This window comes from Simochromis diagramma, unplaced genomic scaffold, assembly GCF_900408965.1.
Source record: "Simochromis diagramma unplaced genomic scaffold, fSimDia1.1 OVJJ01000501.1, whole genome shotgun sequence".
Lineage (NCBI taxonomy): Eukaryota > Metazoa > Chordata > Actinopteri > Cichliformes > Cichlidae > Simochromis > Simochromis diagramma.
Genome location: NW_024387320.1, coordinates 6345333 through 6370772, shown reverse-complemented (window position 1 = coordinate 6370772; position 25440 = coordinate 6345333). Strand labels below are relative to the sequence as shown.

The 25440-nt window shown below is 40.3% G+C and overlaps 2 protein-coding genes across 4 annotated transcripts in view; one reads left to right on the top strand and one right to left on the bottom strand.

The window, feature by feature from the left end:
• cerkl (ceramide kinase-like) overlaps window positions 1-1180 on the top strand; it is a 31858-nt gene extending 30678 nt beyond the window's left edge. The window contains exon 15 of the mRNA XM_040005851.1: window positions 272-1180. Within this exon, the coding sequence (XP_039861785.1) occupies window positions 272-350 (79 nt within the window). The 3' untranslated portion in view covers window positions 351-1180. The remainder of the gene's footprint in view (window positions 1-271) is intronic.
• itga4 (integrin alpha 4) lies at window positions 1144-24354 on the bottom strand. 3 transcript variants are annotated; one of them, XM_040005850.1, is made up of 29 exons: window positions 23966-24354; window positions 22347-22532; window positions 21808-21926; window positions 21482-21582; window positions 20059-20191; window positions 18652-18719; window positions 18214-18349; window positions 14685-14770; window positions 14483-14545; window positions 14265-14405; window positions 13883-13988; window positions 11543-11637; window positions 10790-10880; window positions 10661-10706; window positions 10244-10398; window positions 9000-9154; window positions 8725-8877; window positions 7966-8042; window positions 7482-7623; window positions 6562-6663; window positions 6175-6251; window positions 5877-5966; window positions 5609-5696; window positions 3998-4105; window positions 3710-3835; window positions 3486-3611; window positions 3305-3403; window positions 3075-3194; window positions 1144-2876 (listed from the first exon to the last, which is right to left on the bottom strand). In XM_040005850.1, the coding sequence occupies exons 2-29, from the start codon at window positions 22517-22519 to the stop codon at window positions 2775-2777; spliced, it is 3078 nt and encodes a 1025-aa protein (XP_039861784.1). In that variant the 5' UTR covers window positions 22520-22532; window positions 23966-24354; the 3' UTR covers window positions 1144-2774. The 3 variants fall into 3 exon arrangements, with proteins under 3 accessions (XP_039861784.1, XP_039861783.1, XP_039861782.1); XM_040005849.1 differs by having other exon boundaries at window positions 23971-24354; XM_040005848.1 differs by having other exon boundaries at window positions 23994-24354.
• Between the last annotated feature and the right edge of the window lie 1086 nt (window positions 24355-25440).

The following is a 25440-nucleotide window of genomic DNA, read 5'->3' as shown; positions in this document are numbered from 1 at the left end:
CTGCTTTTCATCCAGTAGTGCAAAAATTGATGAAATAATGAAGAAAAGTACCAGCAGATTTTGATCCACGATGCAATTGGTTTCATTTTTCACAGTACTGACTGGTCTCCTTGTCCTGGAGCTCACACTGTGTTTGTTTCTTTACATTCTGTGACATTTACATCAATACCAATCAGGCCACGCTCCTGCAACCATAGCAACATGTCTGCAGGTCCTTAATATCCACCTGACTGTGTGTCTGTGTTTCTGTATGTCTTTGTGGTGCATTCAGAGTCCACCCAAGACTCATCACTCTGTACGGCGAGGAGGTGGAAGAGGCCGAGTCGTCTGTCTCCTGCAGCTGCATCTGAGAACAACAAGGGGGCGCTGCTCTGTGTGACACTCACCACGGTAACCAAAATGACTCAACAGTGCTCTTTGTACAGACTCTGAACTCACAATTTGAAACTTTGGTCATCCGCCCATGATTTTAACGATATATTCATAGAGGAAAAATAAATAAAATAAAAAAGCTCCTTTACTTTAAAGCTGTATTAATTTTATATTCTTTTTATCAAAGTATAATGTGAATATTTTGTAAGTTTTATTCATGTATCAGCTGCAGAACTGACCAATGCACATAAAAATGGTTTAATGTTTACAATTTACTACAGTTTCATTACCCATTTCTCTCAGATCATGTGACTTTAATTTCATATGTTGCTTTTTTTCATCCAGTTTTTGTTTCTGTGGCAGAGAACAAACTTGTTTAATTTGTGTTCAAAATCCAGTTTATTTCACTTCCCAAAGGGTTCATGTTTGAATAAAGGCATTAATAGGTGACTTTTCTATCTGTGCAGACGATGGTGAAGCAAAAACAGATCTGATGTATGCATGTAGATTCTCATTTTGACTCAAATCATACTGCAACTGGAATAAAGTATAAAAATCAAGCTGTTTAAATAGAAAATCCTTTATTTTAATAGAAAAGTGTTGCTAAAAGCAGTGAGACTCTCCAGTGCAGAACAACTTCACATAAGAACATCAAAGTCACTTATTAAAATATTAAAACACTCGGTGTGAATCTGTGAGGTGCATTTGTATTAAACACACACCGGAGTGGAGGGCAGCAGCTAAGTGAACAGTCTAAATGGAGACCGTTAACACAATGCTTTTTTTTTTTTTTTTAAATGTATTACTTGAACCAACAAGTTATCAGTTTAAAAAGCCCAGGTGTCAGTTTTAGGAAGTATGACTGAGAAAACTGACCACATCAAACATGTTTACTTAGTGTTTGTGATGTGTTTGTTCAGAAGATCATTAGGCCTCCCACCTACCTCACACTGGTAGGAGTGGTTAACCTTAAATGTGCTTTATTTAAAATGCATCACGTTTATGTTTTTTTCCTCTCTTGTTTTATTTGTATTAATTTTAATTTAAAGAACTCCCACAGGACAAACTTTTTCATGGGCATCACATTGTGATTGTTACCACATTAAAAGAGCCTTCATGCCTCATTATGTTTGATTCTGTGTGTTTGACCCTCCTGGGCCCAAAAGGAGGAGGAGTGGAGGAGAAATGCTCATTTCTAGCTGCCCTGCGTGGTGCACTTGTGCTGATCTGGCTGCACATTGTTCTCATTGTTTTTCCCTCCACATACCAGCATGGCTTCCTGTTTTCTTCTTCCCTGAATGGCTTCCAAAGCGTCAGAGAAACTGTAAACAAGTGTGAAATCAGGCTCACGGGGAGGTTAAGGAACCATAGCACCAGGAGGCAGCACAGTGGAGGATCCACTGTGGAAAGATCCTGCATTCTGCTCATTTTTCAATCCTCTGCCCTGAAATTTCTATTAATCCTACATCAAAACTGCCCTCAGTTTCCTCTATTGTGAAGCAGTTTGCAAAAGCAAGAGGGTAGGTAAAAACAGATAGCGCTAATAAGCTGATCATGTCCTCCACGTTGGAGTATCCAGCCAGTGGTCAACATTGCTGGCTCAGTGAACTAACTTTGTGCAAAACAAAAATGTGTGGATTTGCATCAGATGAGCTGATTGTGCCATAAAAATTTGCTGGTTTAAGCAGAGGAGACACATCCCAAAACAAATAGTGGGAGGCAAAAAATGGAGTGATCACCCCTGTTACCAGCAAATCCCAGCAGCCATCACCTTCTTCCTCCAGCTGGACGACATCCAGTGTGTGCCACAGGCGTCAAATGATGCAGCACAGCCAGTGAGTTAGCTCTTTGTGTGTTTGTTTGTGTGTGTGTGTGTGTTGGTCAGCAGGTGAACAAAATTCAGAAAATAAGTTACACAGACAAAAGGAAGGTTTCCCAGAGCTACGAGCCAATCAGAGGCAAAGTTTAAATCACCTGAGATCATAGAAAGTGATGTTCTTTGTTTTGTTTTCTCCTAAAAAGAAGAGTCAAAATGAAGGTCATTAATCCCAGAAAGCTCCGAGGCTTTCCGATTGGTTCAGATTTGATGACTTCCGGTTCACTTCCCTTTTAATTAATCCTCTATCCATCGAACGCTGCAGTCTTTTTTCTTTCAGGTCTTTGGATTTCTCTGGTTCCTTTTTGTGAAAGCATGTCGGCAAAATAGTTTAAAAAGTCACAGTCAGATTCAGGAGGCGTTCACTGTCACGTGTTAGACTCAAACCCTCAGAGCGTAGACGGATTTCACTGACCGATGACGTTCACAGTGCTGCAGTAAGACCGAGGCATGATGAACACTCTTTCATAGGTACAATGTGAACTCCACCTTGGGGTCAGATCACGGGCAGAGAGAACAATCTGGGTTAGGTAGTGCTTTCTCTTTTGCTGTGCTTGGGAACGAAGTCCCAGCTGTCTCTGTTGAACTCATCCTCCTTATGATGTAATTCTCTCTTGAAGAATCCAGCCTGACGGACAAAGAGAAGAAGAAAAGGTGAAGCATGTGTATCAACTGCAAACATTAAACTGTAACATAATGTGGTTGGTCAGTACCGCGGAACTGAGCCATGATATTTTACAAGATGGTAGATTGTTAAAATACACCAGTTATTGCTGGGAGAATTGTCACAAAAATGAGTTTATGTTGAAAGACAAAAATTGAGTACCTTCCACAGACACCAGATGAGAGCTGCCAGGATTGTTAACCCCACGGCTAAACTGACAACGACAATGAAGATTTTCACCATCGCTGAGGGTTTCTGGGTAAAAACTGCTTCCACCAATACCTGGAAATGTGCAACATACATCTTTAACATTGCTGCACCACGGCAACTGTGAAGCCCAGACTCTCGGATCACACAGCAGTGTGTTCTGATTGGCTGCAGGGGAGTTTTACCTGTGCTACAGGATGATCCTGGATCAGGATGGTGTTATTATCTTGTTTAGGTGATGACATCACTGCCATGCTTTCCAGGATCATGATCCCATGGCGACCCTGAGACACAGAGAAAGGCATCAGGGACCAGAAACTCTGGCAAAATGCAGTGAAATCAGTCGCCTGCGTGCGAGTGTGTTACCGGAGCTTGCCGTAGTACGGCAGGATTCAGGTTGGCTTCCAGTTGGATGGTGACCTCTCTCCCCGCCTCCAAATTACCAAGGCGACACACTAACCACTCACAAGCCTTATCGGTGCGGCCACAAAACTGAACATAGAGAACAAAATTAAAGTTTGCACCCTTGCATAAGCAATATCTGAGAGACTACATTTTATGTGTGTGTGTGTGTGTCTGTGTTTGCGTACCATTCTACGGGTGGAGGTGGGCGAAAAGAAGAAGATGAGTTGTTTGATGAAGGAAGCTTGAGGGGCGTCGCAGTCGTCGATGACTGAAACAGTTGTGTCACTGATGTAACACACGCCTTGAGACGACTGCAGAGAGAATTCATGTGTTAGTACGGTCTGTTCTGTCGCCATTTACGAATAACTTTTCTCACGCTCTTGGCTTGTTTCACCTCAATTCCAGCCATGACACATGAGAAATCACACAGAACCTAAGTGTCAAACCCACTGCCGATGTTTGTGTTGATGTACCTGCCAATCGACCACTTGCAACAGCCTGTGACGGTAAGGTGTGAGGATCTTCGGCAGCGCAATTTCAACCACAGTGTTGACTGACCTGCTGGGACCGGAGTTTAACACCTGCAAGGAGATGGAACAAGATGCTGAGACTCTCTAAGGCAGGAGGGTCATATCAAGAGCTGATTTACCTTCGCTTTTCACCTTTCGCTACCAGGAAAGAACCAATGAACAACAACAACAACTTCCTGTTTGGTTCAGATGCAAAAATGGTGATTGCTCCAGTTTCATGATTCTACCTAAACCTTGCGCTGACCACTTCAGATACACTTTCCTAAACTTTGTATGAAATTGACTGCTGTGAAGTTTTAGCTTCACATATGAAGTATTTTGGAAACCAATATATTTTTTATTTTGGCCAAACTAGTCATTCTTCTATTCCATTTTCTTTGACTATATGCTGTTGAAAGTGCCGTGACACACAGAACTCGCACCGTGATCTCTGTGTTTCCTCATTTGCTGACCTACATTCTTAAATAAATAAGTTTGGTCATGCAACTAATGTCGTGACACTTCTGTGTGTCACAACATCCCACCTTGACACATCTAACTCTTCATAAACTCAGTACATAAGTCCATCCATCCTTTTCCGCTTATCAGGGTTGTGTGTGTGTGTGTGTGGGTGGAGATGGTGGAGTCAAACTCAGGACCTTCTTGCTCTTCTTCTTGGCATCAGTGCTAACCATTATGCCACCGTGCTGCCAGTACACATATAATATGTCATATTTATATAGTTTTTTTTTTATATATTTATATATATAATATTTACAATATTTCTGCTAAGTTCTGCTATGTTATTGTATTTCTGCCAATATTATGTTTTCTTTACGTTATTGCAGTTCTGCTAAGTAATTACATTTTTGCTAAGTTCTTATGCTTCTGCAAAGTTATTACAATGTTTTGCTACTTTTCATCTTTTTCGGCTATTTTTAGCAGACAGCTTCAGCGTTACAGCATCCACACAGCATTTTTGCAGGAAATGCAAATTTTTCTAGTTCTCTTTAAACTTTGCGTTTGTGATCAGCAATAAAGCTTGTCATGGTGTAGTGGTTTAAATTTGCTTAAAAAAAGATCATTGTTTGCTCTCACGAGAAGATCTGGCATTAAAAATCTGCCTAAATCAAATACACAGAGCTGCACTGTGTGACGATCCCTTGTGAATATGGGAGCAGCCGAAAGTAGCTTTTTATTGTCCTGGTCACAAAATCAAATTTTGACATAAACAGTATCATTTATGTGCTCTCTGTTGTTTAATCAGGATAAAATGGAAAAAAATTGGAAAATATCGTATTATAATGTTATACTGCCTCAGCTCAGTGACATGTTTTAACAGAACAGACTCAATGTTTTTAGTATTACTATAACATACATACAGGCAGACATACACATAAATCAAACTGTCTGCAAATGCGTACAAGTCTACCAAAGTCAAATGTTAAATTTAACCTCAATGAGCTTCATCTGTTACTGTTTTGCTTGTTTGGCATTTAAAGCATCCAGAAGTGTGTTTGCATCCTGTCTGATCACATATGAAAAAAAAAACCCCTCTGAATCAGGCTGACCTACCTTGTATGTGTAATTGAAGCTTTCTGAATAGCAGTTAGTGGAAATCAAGTCTTCATCTCTAACTTCAAAAGAGGAGGGAGTCACAAAACTGTAAACAGGCAGACAGAAAGCATTGGGATTAGTTCTCCGGAGTTAAATATGTCCTTTATTTCTGCACTCTGAGGAAAAAATGTTGTTCACATGAATTTCACTGACATGGTTAAAAAAAACACCCCAAAAAAGCCTTTGACAAAGCAAATAATAGTAATGCACAACAAGGTGAGCTCACCCGTGGATGTTCACATTGACTCCATATTTGAGAGGAAGGGTGAGGCTGATGGAGTTGTCATGGAGATATTCCCTCCTCTCATAGTTATCACTGCAGAGAAAATAAATTTCACATATTTTTACTCCCTGATGGTTTGATTCAAGGTTTAAAAGTCTATAAAGCTATTTCATATTCATTATTGTTTCTTCTTAAATGTTCACATTAATCTGCATTCTACATACTCCTTTTTCAATAACACTTTATCTTCATACATTTGTTTGCTTTACTGTCATAAGTGAGGTGAGCGGAGGAGATTTACCTGCTGGTGTTGACATGAATGAGGTTTTGTCCAGGTGTGCTGTTCTGGTTGACATCCAACAGAAAGCTGATATTCAGCTACAAGAAAAAAACATTACTTAACATCTTCCTTCTTTATGATTTTTGCTGCTAGAACTTTTTTACACAATACAGGAATCTCTACTCTAAACCAGCTGCGGTCCGTTTCACCAGATCGTTTTGCAATATTTTAAACAGATAAGTCGAGGAAAAATAGAGAACTGAAAGCACAAGAACCCGCTTTGACCTTTGATATGTGGACCACAGGAAGTTGAGGACCCATAATAGCTGGCTGGAGCACGACATTCAGGTTCCTCATAATTTTAGTAAGTGATCAGTGTGTGATTACCTCCAATTAGCTCGGGCTTACCTGGGTGTGCGCTGGAAGGAAGAAGCTGGTCACACTGCAGTCAACACCCACTGTTGTAGCGTTGACTTCCTGTGTGACATCACATCTGACCACATTGTCCTCCTGGTTGAAGAGAAGCAGACTTGTTTTGGTTTTGTTATGTATTATAATTTTGACAATAATCATTTAACAGTTGTGTGACTATCTGTTTACACAGCAGTTTTAACTGTAAGACCAGCCATGAAACATACTGCTGTCCATTGTATCTGCCTATGGTTGCTGATGACACTATCTAAGAGAGCAGCAGTCTGCTGTTCATCTTCATCTAGGTTCTCAAATAGAGTTCTGTTTTTCTAAGAATGATGGCACTTTTTTCTCATTTTACCCAATCAGCATCCACCTCTGGCAGCTTACTCAGCCAGGACCATTTAGGAGTACATACATGACGGTAGGTATGTTTTTCTGCCCTAAAAACAGCCCTGAAAATGACCCTGAAACACACAAGCTACACACCATTTTATCTATTGATTCAGTTCAGTTTTATTTATATAGCTTCAAATCACAACAATGGTTGCCTCAAGGTTCTTTGTGAGGTAAAGACCCTACAGTAATAGAGAGAAAACCGAACAATCAGAACAAGAAATCAGACTTGGCGACAGTGGAAAGGAAAAACTCCCCTTTAACAGGAAGAAACCAGACATAAGAGATTAAAATTAGTAACCGATGCAAAATTGTGTATAAACACATAAAGAGTGAGAGAGGTGAGGTGTGTAAAGAAAAAACACTTGGTGCATTATGGGAACCCCTCCCTAAACCTATTGCAATTTAACTATGGGAGTATTCAGGGTCACCTGATCCAGCCCTTACTATAAGCTTTGTTAAAAAGGAAACATTTAAGCCAAATCTTAAAAGTAGAGAGGGTATCTGAAAGTTTGACTCACATTTTGCAGTACTTTAATGTAGTGGATGTTGCTGGGCAACCGTAGTGTCAGTCGTGGCAGGAAGGCGTCATCTCCAGAGTTCAGCAGTGAGGCTTTCAACATGATAGTCTGCCCGGATCCCAGCGCAAAGTACTCCTGCTGACTGAAGACAAACACGACAAACAACAAGCATCGCTCAGAATCAAACTTTCTCTACTGTTGAAATACTTTTGATTTCTTTTTTGGTTTTAACTTGCAGATTTTTACAGTTTGATCTCAGGAGCCCAAAGTGTGAAGCTGAATATAACCAGCAACTCTGGCACTTACTAATTACAACAGCATACAGCACACATTCATTCTCTACACAAAAATATGCAAACACAACAGCTTGATATCCTTTTTTCCTTTTCTTTTTTTTCACTTATATTCCGGTTGTTTCCCTGTTGTTGTTTTTTTTGTCATTCACACACAGCTCCCTGCAGTGTGTGTGTGTGAGAGATCTTACTGTGGGAGCACTAGATGAGCTGACAGCTGCATGTTTGTCGAACAGTTCACCAGGGAGCAGGAACGAGCAAAACGAGTCTGAGAGAAAGAAAAGAAGCAGCGGGTTAGCGGCAGCCGTGAGAATAAATAAACATTTCGATCGTGTTACTTCAGTGATAAATGGTAAATGGCCTGCATTTGTATAGCGCTTTACTCAGTCCTTAAGGACCCCAAAGCGCTTTACACTACATTCAGTCATTCACCCATTCACACACACATTCACACACTGGTGACGGCAAGCTACATTGTAGCCACAGCTGCCCTGGGGCGCACTGACAGATAACATCAAACAACTTGAGAGGTTCAATAAAAACCCTCTGATGACTAACTCCACCTGTGAATTCCTACTTGTAAACTGTTCCTGCACTGCTTTATGAGTGTGAGCAACATGTGGGGGACGCACACAGCAGGAGGGTGTTAATGTGCTGAGATGCAGCTGAAAGCACATCTGGATAGGCGAGATGGTTTGTTGATACACAAAGGTCGAACAAAGATAAAAAATAATAATTTGCAGATGGCTTAATGTGTTAGTTTAGGAGTATGCTAAACTTATGCATCTATGCTTTTATAGCTGATTAAGCTAATTCATTGTGTTGTAACTGCAAGTAGAAATTTTTCATTTTTATTTAGAGCAGATTTATAAATATAGATATTGATTACTGTGTGCATGATGGGCTGTTCTAGCTGTTATTTGCTGGGTCTTTGTACGCTAGCTTGGTACCTGGCTGGTGATGGTGTTGCGGTGTCCTGCGCTCCGCTGCAGAATGGGTTTTAACGGAGGGAAGGATGTGGAAGAGGCTCTGCGGCTGTTTGTCTCCCTGAGACTGTAAGAAACCACAAACTGAACCGGAGTAAAAATGTCCCTCACATCTTTCTGTTGGAGGAAAGAAAAAGGGTTCAGAGGAGGAAAGATGAACATTTTAGCATCACTGCTGTTAATCCAATCAGTGCATCATATGTTAATATGCCCAAATAGACAGTGGGTGAGTATATTACCCTTTGGTAAGCCACATGCGCCACACAAGTGAGATGCCCCTGTCGTGCTCGTACACGCTCATTTGTGATATTGGACGATCCGTTACCGTGGAAATAGAACCGAGGTGGGAAGGACGGTTTATGGAGGAGGTCAGAGGTCAGATTATATTGAAGATCTGAAAAAGAGAAGAGAGAAACAACCTTCAAAAATCAGGCTGTACACTTTATGCAAAACAAATGTTGCCATTTGGAGAAGCTATCATCCAATCCCAGCACTGAAACTGCAATTAGGCACATTGCTGTTGTAGAAGAGGATAGAGGGAGAAAGAGAAAACGGCTGGAAGGTTGCATTTATGTATTTTACGATAAGGACAGTAGGAGTGTGACTCTGCAGCTTTGGCTGACCGATTACATAAAGCTGACCACTACATTCTTTTATGAGATGTTCAGATGAGTGGAAAAGCAAAGCTGTCAATTTACCAGTCAATCTATGTCCCCACCCTCACCAATGGTCACAAGGGCTGCACAGTGAAGGAGACGTGACGAAAATGAGACTGGCCTCTCCCTTAAAGATAAGGTGAGGAATTCAGGCACTCGACAGTGGCTCAGAGTAGAGCTGCTACTCCTCCACACTGAAAGGAGGCAGTTGAGGTGGATTGGACATTTGACTAAGAGGCCTCCTCAGCGCCTCCCGGGAGAGGTGTTCCGGGCATGTTCTTCCAGGAGGAGGCCCAGGGGTAGCCCTAGGGCATGCTGCACAATTATTAATTTAAAAACTGTAAGGTAAAGACTCTACAATAATAAAGAGAAAACCCCAGCTATCAGATGCACTTGGCGACAGTGGGAAGGAAAAAATCCTTTTTAACAGGAAGAAACCTCCAGTAGAACCAGGCTCAGGGTGTGGCAAGCATTTGCTGTGACCAGTTGGGGGTGTGGGGAGGGAGACAGGACTAAAGACACGCTGTGGAAGAGAGCCAGAGATTAATGTACAGTTTATATCTCTCAGCTGGGCTGGGAAACCCTGGACGTTTCCCTGGATGAGCTGGGGGAGGTGGCTGGGGAGAGGGGACATTTGGATTTCTCTGCTTAGGCTTTGGGTGCCACTGGGGACGGTTGCTGCTGTGGAGTGTTTCGGTGAGTAACATCCACCTGCTGTCACTGACTCTAATGATGTGCTTGATTGGTGTTTACTTTTAAACATAGGTAGCTTTTAAATTTTATAAATTAACAGATAATACACTAAAGAGGTGCAATTAGGGCAGTACCTATGTGCCCCCTGAAATGTCTGGACTGGACACTGAAGCAGATGGTAACGTTAAAGCAGGGAGCTGGATGCTTGAGCTCTCGGCACAGCGCCATCCGATCGTCGATCTGCTCCGGCAGGATCAAAGACGCGTTCACTTGAATCACTGGACGGGTCCTGCAGCACAAGCACACAGTCAGAGAAATTATCACAGCATGCAGACTGGGGTTTATGAATCACTGAAAACAACTGAAAACAAATAAAGCAGGAGGATTTTGTTATTTTCACCTTATTTTCCACAGATGTTGGGACACTTTTGGTTCTCTTGCACACTACATACATTAAAAAAACATTCCTGTTCACTACTATGAGAAGAGGGTAACTACAGATGGAGTCTTTTTGGGTAAAGTTTCAACAGGAAGCTTCAGTGACGACTTACCTGAGAACCACGGCTGAGTCAGAAAGGAACGCACCAACTGCCACATCTGCAGAGACAGAGCGGGTTCAGCCTGCTTAAAACGATCTAATGAAACAAATATGGCAGAAGTTTTGGCACAGAATTGTTTACCCTTGTAACCGTTATCGTCAATGTCAATGCCAGAGCTCAGCGACTGGCCGAACATCCTGAGGTCATGGCCAAGGGTGGATCCAGTAATCCTCTGAAAGCACAATGGTAGGTATACCATGAAAGCTGGTGTAATGATATTACTTAAAAGCACAGAAGGATATAAGTACTAATGTAAGCATGTGCAGGCAAGTATGCCAAAAGGCCAAATATAGCAGCCACTGGTCAGGACTTTCTGATTTTTTACTGATCTCAGTCTTAAAGAAAGAATAGATCATTTGTCTTGGTTTGATTTGTCCAGTCACTACAAATTCATAGCTTTAACTCTTGGATCTGTGCTACTTTTCTCTTCTATTTTTTATCTATTGTATTTAATTATTTATGAATCTCTCTTTGAGCAAGGGGATCAGGTCAGATTTTGCATTTTTGTTAGACATGTTATTGCACTGGTAAGTAAAAAGTAAGTAAGTGACATTTTTACCTGCACGTCATCCTCATTTATAGCCCTTGCCTGTCACTTATAGACAGGTAAGTCCCCCACATACACGTTATTCTCTAAATTAAACAGGTGAGTTATATAACAATTTGCCCAGATACATCTTGGGGGAATTACATTTAGAGAACAAAACCTTGTTTTGTACCAGGCTGAAAACATGTTTACTTCTGTTGTAAAATTGGGACATTCATATCTTGTTTCATTTGAGAACCTGCAGTTTTTCTTTTTTTCAGCCCTGGAGGTTTTTGCTCAGTTTGTACCTGGGATGGAGTTGATGAGATGCCGTCTTTTCTGCCGTTGTAGATGTACACAGCTCCTTTAAGGTCGTCTTCATGTGGAGCACCAATCGCCACATCTACACACACACACACACACACACACACACACACACACACACACACACACACACACACACACACACACACACACACACACACACACAATTTTGTATTTATATACTTGAAAGGATTCTTGTTTTCCACTTGTCACCAACCTACAGTGGCATGAAAAAGTGTTCATCCCCTTCCTGATTTCTGTCTTTTTTATTTTTACACTTTTGTACTTAACTTTTTCAGATCATCAAAGAGATTGTAACATTAGTCAGAGAAAACCTGAATAAACACAAAATATAGTTTGTTTTTAACGTAAATTATGATTTAATTTAATAAAGGAAAGAAATTATCCAAACTTACTTTATGTGAACAAGTAATTGCTCCCTAAGCCTTATAACTGGGTGTGCCACCCTTGGCAGCAAGAACTGCAGTCAAGCAATTGGCAATGAGTCTTTCACATCAATGTGGAGGAATTTCGATCCACTCTTCTTTGCAGAACCTCAAAGTGTCAGATTTATTCAGAATACACTGGAGGGTTTTGAAGCACGAACAGCCAAAGCATCTCAATCAGATTTGAGTCCAGATTTTGGCTTGGCCACTCCAAAAAGCCTTGTTTTGTACTTTTTGGGTTTGGTTTAACCAGAGCTGGACTTCCTGCATGTAACCGATCGTTGTCAGGCTGTGAAATGAACCATATTTTAAAATCTGCATTTGTATTTACTCTGGTTATCTTTAGGATGGGACAAATAGTTTTTCACAGCACTGTTTCAGCCTAACCTCATCTTTGATTTCTTTTCTTCAAAGTAGTCGTTGGTTCTTGTGACTTTTTACATAAAATTTTCACACTTTTTAACAAACTAATTTTTAAATTCACAGGGTAATTTTTGTCCTTTCTTGTTTTTTCAGATGGATAAAAGTATGCAAGAGTATATAAACATGAGTAAACACTAGTATGGTCTTTTAATATTTAACTAAAGTATCCTTAAAATATTGAGGTCATGGACACACTAATGCAGTCAGAGATACTTCCATTGTTTCAGCCATCAGCACACTGATTTACATTTATTTCTTGCCTTACCATATTTCCTAGTTTACTGTAACGCTAAACTTGAAATCAGTCTTCATAGTAAAATTTCATGACTATAACTTTTCCTTTTTTCTCCAAAAGTTAGGTGGGTCCACCCTGTGAGTGTGTGTGTGTGTCTGTGTGTGTGTGTGTGTTAGTGAACAGATACAGTGTGTCCCCAGACCATGGGTACACACACACCCTTTTATCTAGCTGTGGCAGATTAGAGGGCATGTTCAGTTACAGAGCAACAACAGTATGTCATTAACGTTTAATGAACATAATAACACCCTCCACCCCTCTCACAAACACACACACGTACAAACACACACACAGACACACACAAACACACAGAAGGTAGGGGTCTTGATGTATGTGTTAGGGCGTTGTGTTACTTATCAGGAAGTCTCAAGTAGTTGGTTGGCTTGTAAGGCACCTAAAATACATCATCACTACATGCATGTTTTTCTGTTATGTAGCTCAACAGCCAGTTAAGTAATGTAGTAGCATTTCTAATGTTTGTGCTAATGCAGTAGATCTGTGCAGAAAGTAAAGAGAGCAGCTCTCTAATTACCACTCTCAAGGTGCCCTGGAGCACACAAGTGAACCCACAGCTGCTCACTGTGGGTTTTTGTGCTACTGTGACAGCTACTGAAGCAACAGCAGAGCATGTGCTGTTAGCAGTAGCAAGAGCAGAAACAGTAAAAGCAGGAGTCGTTTAAGTATAGTACTTATTTGCAGTACAAAATCTTCTGTTATTTGTAGTACTTGGAAGAGAATGAAAAACAATGTTGCAATACTCTTAGTACTAGGAATAGTTATAGTACTTGCAGGCAGGTTCGCCAGCAGTAATATTAGCAGTGGGACTAGTAGTATCTGAAGCAACAGTTACTTAGACTTCATGTTTTTTGCACTAAGACAGTTAAGGGGATATTTACATTTTGCAATAGTACTGCCACCAGGATTTATCTTTATTTTTACTGGTATATATATTTCCTTTAATGTATTTTTAATACTAAAAGTATTTATAGGAGAAGTAGTCTTCAGAAGCATAAGAAGGAAGATTTTATAAACTTCTAGCATTAACTGTCACATATTCAGTACTTCTGGTTGTAGTAGTATCAGCGGTGTTGTGTATACCAAAGCTTGCTCCAATTAAAAAAAAAAAACAACTTCTAGATCAGTCGGCGTGTGATCCCTACCAGGGTAACCATCGTCATCCAGGTCTCCCAGGTCTGCGATGCTCTCTCCAAATCGGGCGGCGTAGGCGTTGCTGCCAGTCAACTGAAACTGCTCCTCTAGCTTTGCCTGAGAAAGGACACAGGACACGTTAACAGGTCATCTCAGAAAGTGTAAAGAAAGAAAGAAAATAAAGTCTGTGTTCACGATCAGGTTCCTTTATTTTTAATTCACAAAGACCCGTCCTCATAGCGTCACATAAATCAGATGTTTTCATCTCTTCAGGGAAAGTTTTACTCGTTATACATGGATGTATGGAACTGTGAAATTAGGATTGACAGCAGAAACAATCAACACATCAGAGCATCACAGTAAAATAATACCATGCTCAGTGTTCCTGCCTACCTGCCCCTGGTTGATGTACACATGGACTCTCCCTTCTTCTCTCACGTTGCCCGTTGCCATCGGAGCACCGACCAACAGGTCTGACAATCCATCGGCATTTAGGTCCACCGCACAAACACTGGAGCCGAAGTAGGATCCCAGCTACACAAAGACATGAGCTAAGTGCTAAGCAGACGGTTGCTTTGAATGGGGAACATTAATGCTAAGGAGCTTCATACCTCTTTTCCAGAGACTTGGGCGACAATCTGTAGCACACTGTTGTCTACTGTAAAGATGAAGACCTGCACAGTGTATACACACAGTCACTGAATTTAACATCACATCTGCTGTACATAACACAAATAAGAAATCTTTACATCACTGCACCAAAGATGCACCGAAGGCTGGCGGTGCAGCCCTTGCAAGTCAGGTAGGTCTTACCTTTCCCTTCTGATTGTATTGTGGAGCTCCACCCACCACCTCCACACTTGCAGGACTCAGGAAGTGACCAGCTCCAACAGAATAGCCTGAACAACAGCACGGCACATGATTAATTTAGGTAAACTTTAATTTGGGTAAAGCTTCCATTTATTCTCATCTGCTTATCCTTATCAGAGTCGCGGTGGGGCTAGAGCCTATCCCAGCTACAGGTCACCAGTCTGACACAGGGCTAACACAGAGAGAGAGTGCCTGGGTGAAGTTTACTTTAATATTAATACTCCACTAAGTTTAAAAAATGTTGATATTCTTATGTTTGTCATACTCTGCCTGATAATAACAATTCTGTCCTTTTACTTAAACTGCTATTTGCACAGTGTGGCGCTTTTTCACATGACTGAGGCGTAGCTGTGGGCACAAGGATCCACACGAGTATGCAGGCATGTCACATAATTCACAAGTACACTTGTACAAGTACACATTCACTTGGTAGGTGATTCTAGAGCAACCGATTCAGGAAATGTCTTGTGAAGCAGGAAAGGAACCATCAGAGCTCTGCTCATTCATTTGGCACAAGCCTGTGTTCACAGCTAACCTGCAAAGCTATGTTGTTACGTATTTCCACCGCACAGGTGGCTGCTGGACTTCCCAGTTGAAAACTTTTACCAGATACTGTGCTTCCTGACTAAAATGTTTTCAGTATGGATCTTTAGAGAAAACTGGATATTTCTTTTACTTGTGAATAGACCTCAGCTAGCTCCTACCCCATTTATAGACTTAAATGCTAAGCTAATCTTCTGCTTCTCAGTGTAAATAAATAAATCCTTATGTCATTCATATTATTAACACTGTATAAAAACTGTTTACAAAGTGTACATCAACCTGAAACAGCAAAATAAGGTAGAAACTAGTCTGTTGGTTGACACAATTTTACCAGCAGTGGTGAAAATTTGATTTATTGGTTAAGGTTTCAGATCAGGTTTGGCATGTGGTCGATCTATACTGAGGTAAACCATTTGTGTGTGGCAATGCACAGACACGAAAAAGTCAAAAACAACCACAGGCTTAAAAAAAAAAAAACTTCCTGAAACTGTTTCCTGTGTACACACACACATAACCACATACACCAGTGGCCTGAAGACAAAACTCAGTAAAGTTTCTACCCCCATCATAAGTGAGAAGAAACCATTTTGCAGTCTGAGCTTGTATAATTGTCATTTCAGCAGCTCCTCAGCTCCTCACCACTGGTAATTGTGGTTTTTACGTCCCGTGAGAACCTTGAAGATGTTTTCACCTACAGTTTTCAGAACATAGCACCTCTCTGCTTGGCTTCCTGTTTCTCATGCACACTGAAAGGTGATGCATATGCTAAAATGCGTTTGTATAGCCTCTATTTCTGACATTATCTTGTGGGAGTTTTTTCTCTTGGTTTCTTAAATGAAAACACAAATAAATATGACTTATGCCATGTCTATATGTACCCTTTATCCTCCTTAACACATGGGCCAATCTGCACCAACATCATTACAGATTAAGATCTATATGTTATTAGAAAAATATATAGATCTCAGTTCCTTTGATTTTTGTATTACTATGTTCATCTAATCATCCCCCTGCAAATGCGATGTTATGATCTCCGTTTTCAGTTGTTTCACCTGTCAGTTTCAACATGCGTAACGTTTTCATCATCAGACTATATACACACCTAAATTGCTCAAGGATTAATAAAGTATAGTGATTCGGCGGTATAAGGCACATATTCAGAATAACAAGATAAACTAACCATACATGTCTGTGCCATACAGGAGTGATGCTAGAAAGTGCAAAACAATGCATCAACACAGGATGTAAATGTGTACATGCAGGTGTCATGACACGTATTCCTGCCAATGTTTTTAGATAAGTCTGCTGATCTAAGAGGCACAAACAAAAGGAGGAGTCTACCAGCAAAGGCACTCAAGTTATTAAGCCAACATCAATGTAATAATTAGACTTTAAATTTGCTTTGCAAATATTTTACAATAAAGAACAATCAATAAATAAAATAACGTTTGGGCTATGCACACTTTTTTTATACAAGAAAACTCCACAGGGCAAGTTCTCAGTTTGTCCAAAAACATGTTCACTGTGAAGCTGTGAGCTTTTTTTAGTTCCTGCAGCTATCAGCAGTGACAGTGTTTGCTTTAAGTCAGATAACGTGGTGTGGCGATAATTTAGCGCCAAAATGCAAAATCAAGACTTTAAAACGAGACTCTGCAAACCAATGGGTGGCGACAGCGTGGTTATCTCTGTCACATGCAGTTTATGATTATGAGGATGAGAGCACACTGCATATATATATATATATAGGGCCCAAAACGCATATAACCAGTTGACGTTGAAACCAAAGCTACGTGTTTGTCCCCAAATACAAGCTTAAACTTGGTTCTCCCGGTAAGCAAAATACTGAACGCATAAAGTCTGTTTATATCAACTTACTTACATTTCCAAATTTAACTTCCACCTGGAATACTTTTATTGACTTTAGCAAAGCTAGTTCGACATTTTAATAAATGTGCAGGTTAAGTGAACTCACACTAAACTACGGTTTGTGTTTTAATCAGCCTTTGCTGTTTGGCCACTTCCTTTGCTAAAGCTGTTTACACCAACTTCAGATCTTACAAGAGAAAGAGAAAAAGCCAGTGTTCCTCTCTCTTAAAGCCAAAAATGCTTTAATTGTTAGTTTAATTTAATGGTCTTTGGTAGTAAGGAGGAATCGTTTTAACAGGTACAGTAAAATAATGACCAGATAGAGTCTTCTCAATGTTTTTGGTTCTATTATTCACGTCTCTGTGAAAGCTCCATAAATGATGGAAGGAAATCTATGACAGTAGCTGTAACTAAAATTAAGTTGGACACTGAAGTGAAACTAAGGTAAGTATCATATTCACAGACAGAAAAAGTGCTACCTCTGTGTGACCTGTTATGATGTCTCCACAGCACACAGCATAGCCATGAGCAGCTGTACCAGTGATAGCATATCCTGGAAGCTGCTTCTTCTTGCTTTTTTTAATTTAAAACTTATCCTAAAATCTGTATAGGTTTGTCTCTTATAGACCAGATCAGACTATATTTAACAAAGCACAGAACATTTCCTTTGTTTGAGTCTCACAGCAAGGAATGAACCCCGGTGTTCAGCGGCGTTGCTGTGAAGTGGCAGGAAATGTTTGCATGAACAGTAACTAAGGTAGTCTTCTGACCAACATCAGCTTTATGTGAACACCTGTCAGTGAATCTCCTTTTGGGCGTGAGACTTTTTACCTCCACATGGTGGCTACAGCGTGTGAGTGAAAAGCAATCAAAGAGCTTCACCTTCACATTTTGTCAATCCAAGCCACAGAATGAGAATTGTGTTTAAAGGAAGGGACAGAAGCACAGACCGAGTCTCTCTGATGAGGCTTGTGGTGAAAGCACAACACCGGTAGGTAACAGCTGTATTCTGGAAGCGGGCTAACATCAGCAGTGCTGGTGGAGGGGCGCGTGGACTACGTACCCAGGTAGCTTCCAAATTTGACGGCTTCAGTGTTGTCATTATCGAGGTAGGCTGAAATCTTCCCGCTGGTGGTGTTATAGACCAGAACTGAACCAGTCCAGTAAGATGTCCCTGGTGCCCCCATGATGACCAGATCCTGAGAAAGAGAGAGCCTCTATATTATAATGTGATGACTTTATTTAAGCTGCATTATATGTATAGCTAAATATCTTAGATTGACTCTCACATATGTTGCTTTAAAATTGTACTTCTGGTTTGATTATGTCACAGTTTTGCTCTTTTTTTAAAAAAAAAACTTGAATTTATACATTTTCATAGCCTGAGGAGCAGCAAGAGGAGAGCAGATGGCTTTTTAAAACATGGATGGACCACATTCAGTCTGCAAGAGGAAACAGGGATGACACAATTTTAACAAACCGTGTTGCTTATGTTACTGACCTCTGTCAGGAAGTTGGAAATACCCGCCTGACATGATCCATAATCCTCCCCAAACTTCCTTTGGTGGTCTGTAGGAGACACACAGGCATGTCAAAAGGTGAAGGTGAACAAACGAATAAATCCCTCTGCAGCTGAACAGCTGCTGGTTTCACATGCACACACATTCATATCGCTACAGTCACGGTCATGGTTTTACATATCAGGACATTATTTAAAGATAACAAGCAAAATAAAAAATAGTCCTTACCAGATGTTAAAATTGGGTACATATAACCTGAGATGTACAATAACACAACATACTGGACTGTCACATTACTTATTTAACAAAAAATGAAGACAAAATGCAGAAGCAGTGTGTGAAAAACTAAGTAAAAAAGACTTCATGAGTCTTTTTGTCTCACTCTGCTTTATAAGATGTTTCCCTTCATTGAGGTTTGGGGCGGCTGTTCATGCACAGCTCTCTTAAAGTCCTGCTACAGCGTTTCAGTCGGCTTTAGGTTTGAACATTTGGATATTGTAACACTATGATTCTTCTCCTCTGTCAGCCATGAAGCTGCAGATTTCTGTTGCGTTTGGGACACTGCATGATTTTGGTAGTTTGGTACAGGCTTTAAATATAGGACAGAGGTCCACACGTTTGACTCTAGAATACTCCTACGACGTGTTTGGGCTGAAATGCTGTTTGTTTTTGCCAAACTCAGCACTCTCCCGTTTTCTCTCCCTCCAAATAAGTCATCCTTGTTCAGTCTTTTTTTAATTGCACTGTTATGAACTTTTAACATACTAACTGAGGCCTGCATAGTCTGACATGTAGCTCTTGGTGTTTTTTGTAATTTCTTTGAGCATTGCACAGTCTGACCTTGGAGTGCATTTGCTGGAACCGGCACTCCTGGGAAGTCTGACAGCTGTCATGAATGTTTTCCACTTGTGAATAAACTCTCTCAGTGTAATAATAAATGAACCCTTCCCTGACTGATGGGCAGCTTCTCTAAAATCATTGTGATGTATTTTCTCCTGAGCATTGTGTTAACACACACCTCAAAGCTCCAGACCAGCAAACTGCCAACGTTTGATGCATCTGGCTCTTAATTACCTTCTTAATTCATATAAAATCAGGACTGTGTCTGTTTTGACTTAATAGCTGTTAAATAATTAATATCACTGTGTAATTTTAAGACCTGCCACTTTATTTGTATTATGTCCTGATATGTAAAACCACAGAAATGTTAGCAGGTGAGTTTCGTTTTACTATGACAACTGTATGTTTGTGACCTTTATTGACATCATGTAATTTGTAGTTCTTTACCCTGTTCTACAAAAGGTTGCTAGGTCAAAAAGTTGTTCTCTCTAGTAGGAAGAGAGGAATAAGTGTAACCATTAGAGCAGCATGTGTGCATGTGTGTGTACCTCTGTAACAGGGGGTCATAGCCTTGTAAGTTTTCATGTCGCTGCCAAAACGATAACACACCCCATTCGGAAGCTTGTTGTTCTGACCATCTTTCTTTGAGTAGAAGACGTTCTTCCAGCGGTGACCACAGGCCTGAAAACACACAAACACACACACACACCAACAACATGTGACATGCACTCATTACTAAGTCACACGTTGGTAGCAGAGTGTTGTTGTTGTTCCCATGACCTAAGTCACTGTAACAAAAACTGTGTGTGTGTGTGTGTGTTGAACATTATCATTTTCCTGAATGTTTCTTTGCTTCTTTCCCCCCCTGTGCTACACAGACGATCACAGTGAGGAGACATTTGGTGCTGTAAATACTTTCTCAATCACATCACTGCCTCCATTGTGTGTAACAGAAATGCCTTCAGGCTTTTCAAATGTTGCTGTCTGTTGTGCAAATGTTTCAGGCTTTCTAAGTGACTGACCTGCTGTTTAATGACTGCTGACTCTTTGTCATAAAGCTGGATGTAAAATGGATTTTTGTTTAAAAAAATAAGAGTCCATAACCTCTGAGTTTGTTTATGATACTGTTCTAATGTGCGTTGACGGTTTCTCTACAGTGACCCTGCACCTTGGATTAGTTTCTCTGAATTCTCTAACTCCCTCTTTTTGCTTCATGTTGTGAATCATAATAGAGTAAAACAGGGAGTGCAAAGGATATTCATTTGTCACTATAATAAAAAAGAGACACATCCCTAAGTGTGCAGGATCTGCTAAAAGCTCAGTGAGCGCTGAATTGTGGACATCATTGGTAATGTTACTAATCTAGTCTGACTACCTACCACTTTCCCAGCATCAAACAAACATAACAGCACAATGGCTCCTCTGAAATGCTGAATGATACAGAGAAGTTATTTTACATAACCAGCACTAAAAGGGATTTCCATAAAAATTGTTAAAAAATACCTTTTTTATATAATTATATGATGTGCACCATGCCTTCAAAGCACACCACCAACCATCGCTGGCCCTGAAATGTTAAGCACTGCAAACTCTTATCCGCTGTCATTTGCAGTCTTTCAGATGGTGTCTGTTTTATGGCATCCTGCCCTACCTCACTGGAAATACCAGAAGTTTACAGCCTTTCTGAACAGCCACACTGTAAAAACCACTCTTCACCCAGAATGGTGAACAGCATTTTGTTAAAACTCGAGGTTTGTCTGACAGAACTGCCACAGGCCACGTGCTTTATGTCCAAATGGTGTTTCAGAAAGTCCACCAAGAACACCAAAGTCACAACAACGATCATGTTGAGGAAACTGCTGAACCAACGAAGATGATAAAACTAAGAAAAACGTGTTTAGTGTCGCTCATTGAGCATCAATAACATGGGGGAAAAACCTAAGTAGCACAGAGAGAGTGTGTGTGCGTTACCAGGATGTGTCCCCCTTCCTTTTCAGGTTGTCTGGATAAACTGACTCCCATCCACTGGTGATCTTGCTCGGCTTCACACGTCTTTCCACACCAAGACACATCTGCATAAACATGGATACGTGGTTGACTGTCAGCATATCACCTTCACTCACCTTATATAGCATCTACAGTACATCCAGGCTTATTAAATATATGTGTTTATAACACTAGCACAATAAAGGATGTTTTGGCTGAACTTGCATCTCTCATCTGAGTTTCATCTCCATCAACAGCTGGAGTAACGCAGGGGGAAAAGACTAAACGCAAACGCTGACAAAAACACATACCAGTAGTCATGTGGTGGCATTTCCGGGGTCCAGCAGCAGCGATGCTGCAGCGGAGAACAGCTCCTGGAGACACTGAATGATCGGAGGATGTGTTTGCGACTGGCGCTCCGACTACTAACCTAAAAGAGGGAAAGAGAGGCATTTAGCACTGGTTTTGTCTTTGTCTCAAGTATCTAAATCGCATCTGTGTGTGAAGCATCAAAGAGCTGCTCTCATTGGCAAGAACTGGCTAACTGGTGTGGGCACACACACACAAAGTGATACTGTGTGAAGATGGCAGCTTACGGAGCGTTACTATGGCAATTAAATCAATTAGAATAAGACTGTAAAAACAGCTGTGAGTTATTTTACAATTTAAAGTGCATGAGTGAGGTTATTACTAGCATGTAGCATTCTTTGAAATGTAGTTTACGATGATCAACGGCACATCAGTTGGACAATCAGTAGTAGATAAACAGATCAAAAGTCAGGGTTAGGGTTGGAGGGGGCTGGTGAGTTGTTAGTAGACCAATAATGTGAATACTAGTAGTAATCCAGACCAGCTCTCTGTGTTGTGGCGATACAGCAGGACTGAGTATCCGAACATGGAGGAAGGCGGGCCTTTAAACTCCAGACTGTGGTCCTGATCCAGACTGTATCCTGCAGCAGGAGGAACCAGGGTCTGAACTAAGACCATGACCAGTGCAGACACACTGGCCGCGGAGACCTTCATGATGGAGGGCAAACTGCGAGAAGAAAACAGAGGTTATGCTGAATGAGTACGGGAATTTACATTTTATCGCTACACAGTTGGTCATTGAAGCAAATCTTTAAAGTTTCCTTTAGATTTTTCCCAGATTTTTCTTTTCACAGTTTAGTTGTGTCTGAGTGGGATTTATGTGACGATTGCCCAAAATGTGGCATTCCACAAGTGTGAGGTTATTACCAACGTTTCCACTGTAGGACATCAGTAATTCATTTAACTGGACTTTATTGAAAAAAGGGGAATTTGCACAGGTTCATCCTCTCACTCACTTCAAATGACTTGTTTGTTGTTGTAATTTCCCAACAAATAACAGAAAATGTATTAAAAAAAAGAATAAAATCAGCTTTAATTTACTTAATTCATGAGCAGTTAATCAATCGATACCTTAGATGAGAACAAAGTATGTTTAATTTGACCATGCATCACTTTACTTAACACCACAGTGCACAGACTATTAGCACGCTAAGTATGTCAGCCTGAGTTTTGGCATATGTAAATAACAAAATGTAATCTAATTAAAGGATGAGTTTTTGATGTTTAAATGTTTCACTGAGTCTAGACATGAGATAACCGGATGATTAAACCAAAAAAAAAACCCATGCTGATATATATCTACTGTCAGACAGTCTCAGAGTTACTTAGGAGACGCACCCCTGTGAAGTACTCTGGTGTCTGGTTTTATAAGAAACCACAGCCAGTGGTTGCTTATATCCAACCACAGACTGAAAGCAGAGGAAATCACTTAATTTGTTCAGGTTAAATTAAAGAAAAGTTACATCTACTTTTCCATCAGTGCAAAAATCTAAGTGTTTCTGCTGTCTGCTCTGGCTATGAGTTTCCCCCTGCTTCCAGCCCATATGCAAAGCTCAACTAACTGTCATCTAGCTGTTTCCTAATCTATACATCAGGAGAAAGAGTGAGTGAGAGTGCTGCCAATCTTTCTTCCTGTCTAAAAGTGAACAAAAAAATTCAATCAAGTCGATTTTCCAAAATTGGAAAACTGCAAAATCTATTTTTCATTGTGCTTTTGTTTCTCTGGATTTGTTTATTCATCTTAATTTGCTTATTTTAGCCTGTTTGAATCATGCTGGGCTGTGGTTGCTCTTACAGAGTAAAGTACAAAATTACGCTTTTCTAAATAAACATGAGCTTAATAACAGCTAGTTAAAAACTATAAGTAATGGTCCAGACATTCAAACACACTGTTGTCAAGTTTCCAATGTCGAGGACCCCCAAACTTTTGGGTCATATGAAGAATTATGACTTTACCGACTGCTGCCATTATTACCAGTTTATTTACAGATTGAACCGTTAACACAGAAATATTTTTTTCAGCCTGACTCCTCAGCACTGTTTGATTCTTCATCAGCTCTATCAGTCATTCACTGTATAAACGGTCCACATTTCGCTTACTGTACCGCTCAGACAGCAGAAAGCCTACCCCGGGTCAGACAGCTGTTATCCCGGGTCAGACAGGTCCAGGGGCTGACAGACTCAGGAGAACAGCAGCGCGTGAAAGACGTCTCCGTTAAATCCACTTTATTATTCCCCGCGGGTCTCGCTCGTGCGTAAATCCTCCTGTTGCTCCCCAAGTCTCCTAAAGAGTCTCGTGCGTTGACCGGTTTCGCACGAGACTTGTGTGTTCTTATTCGGGCAAACACGTGCAGTACGAAAGAAGAACTATGGCGAGAGAGTTTGAATGTTAAAAACCGAAAAAACAGAGTGAAAACTTGAGCTGAGCAGAGTTTCACATGGAGTCAATGAAACTGAGACATGAGCGCGCGGAGACCCTCCCCTCTCTATTTGCGCGCGTGCGTGTGCAATGGTGTTTCTTCTAAGCCCCGCCTGAGCGCGCGCGGTGTGTGAGTGTGTTAGAGTCGTTTCGTCTTCAGTTGTCACTAAAGTGTGAATGAAGTTAGCGTTGATCTAATGTGACTGTCTGAACCGTGCAAGGCGCGCAGGAAATATTCAGAAACAACAAATATGAGAAGTCCTTCTCTTAAAGTGTGAAGACAGAAAACACAGCAGTCGTGGCTCTAAAGTTTAAAACACTCCTTTATTCTAAAAAAAAATCCATCCTCACAACGGATGTTTCTATTGTTTCTATTGTTTTCATTTGTGAAACACGTGAAGCTTTAAGAATAAAGCACTATTCGGCCTGCAAATTCATGTTCATAAAAGGCTGAATTTGAATTTTTTTTTAAAAATTCAAAATTCTGAAAATATAAATGAACAGATTAGATTAGATACTAGAAATTGTTTAATTAAGTATAAAAGTATAAAGTACAAAAATTAAGTATAAAAAGATAAAATAGCCACAATATGCATTGTTTCAAGTGCTATTAAAACCCGACTGAATCCAATGTGATGTTCGTAAGACTCACAATAATAAGGCAAAAAAAATGAAAAATCACTATTTGGAATTTGGATCATTTTTGCAGTACAGGTTGTTTTCCTGCCAGAAAATATAACTAAATTATTAAAAAAAAAAAAAAATAACATTTTCACACTTTAAAATGCAGTAATATACAATTGTGAAACAATTTCTACAATACTAATTTTACTTTATAGATCTCAGTATTTCTTACTCTGCTACTGAATTATAACCTTGTATTAGTTTCCTCCAGGCCTCTAACTTAATCTTGAGAATTACAATGAAGCAACATAGCGAGTGCAGCGGATGCAAAACTCCTTGTTGTTGTGACATTTTTCACCAGACACAGAAAAAAAGACCTGATCTGCCGATCACTCAGTGAGTACAGCAAGAAAACATCTAGTGGACATCATTGCTAATATTAACAAGCTTATCTGAATATGTTTCACTTTCCCAGAAGCTTACAAACGCATGGAAAGAGGATGTTACATTTTCCTAATGTACTTTTTGCTTC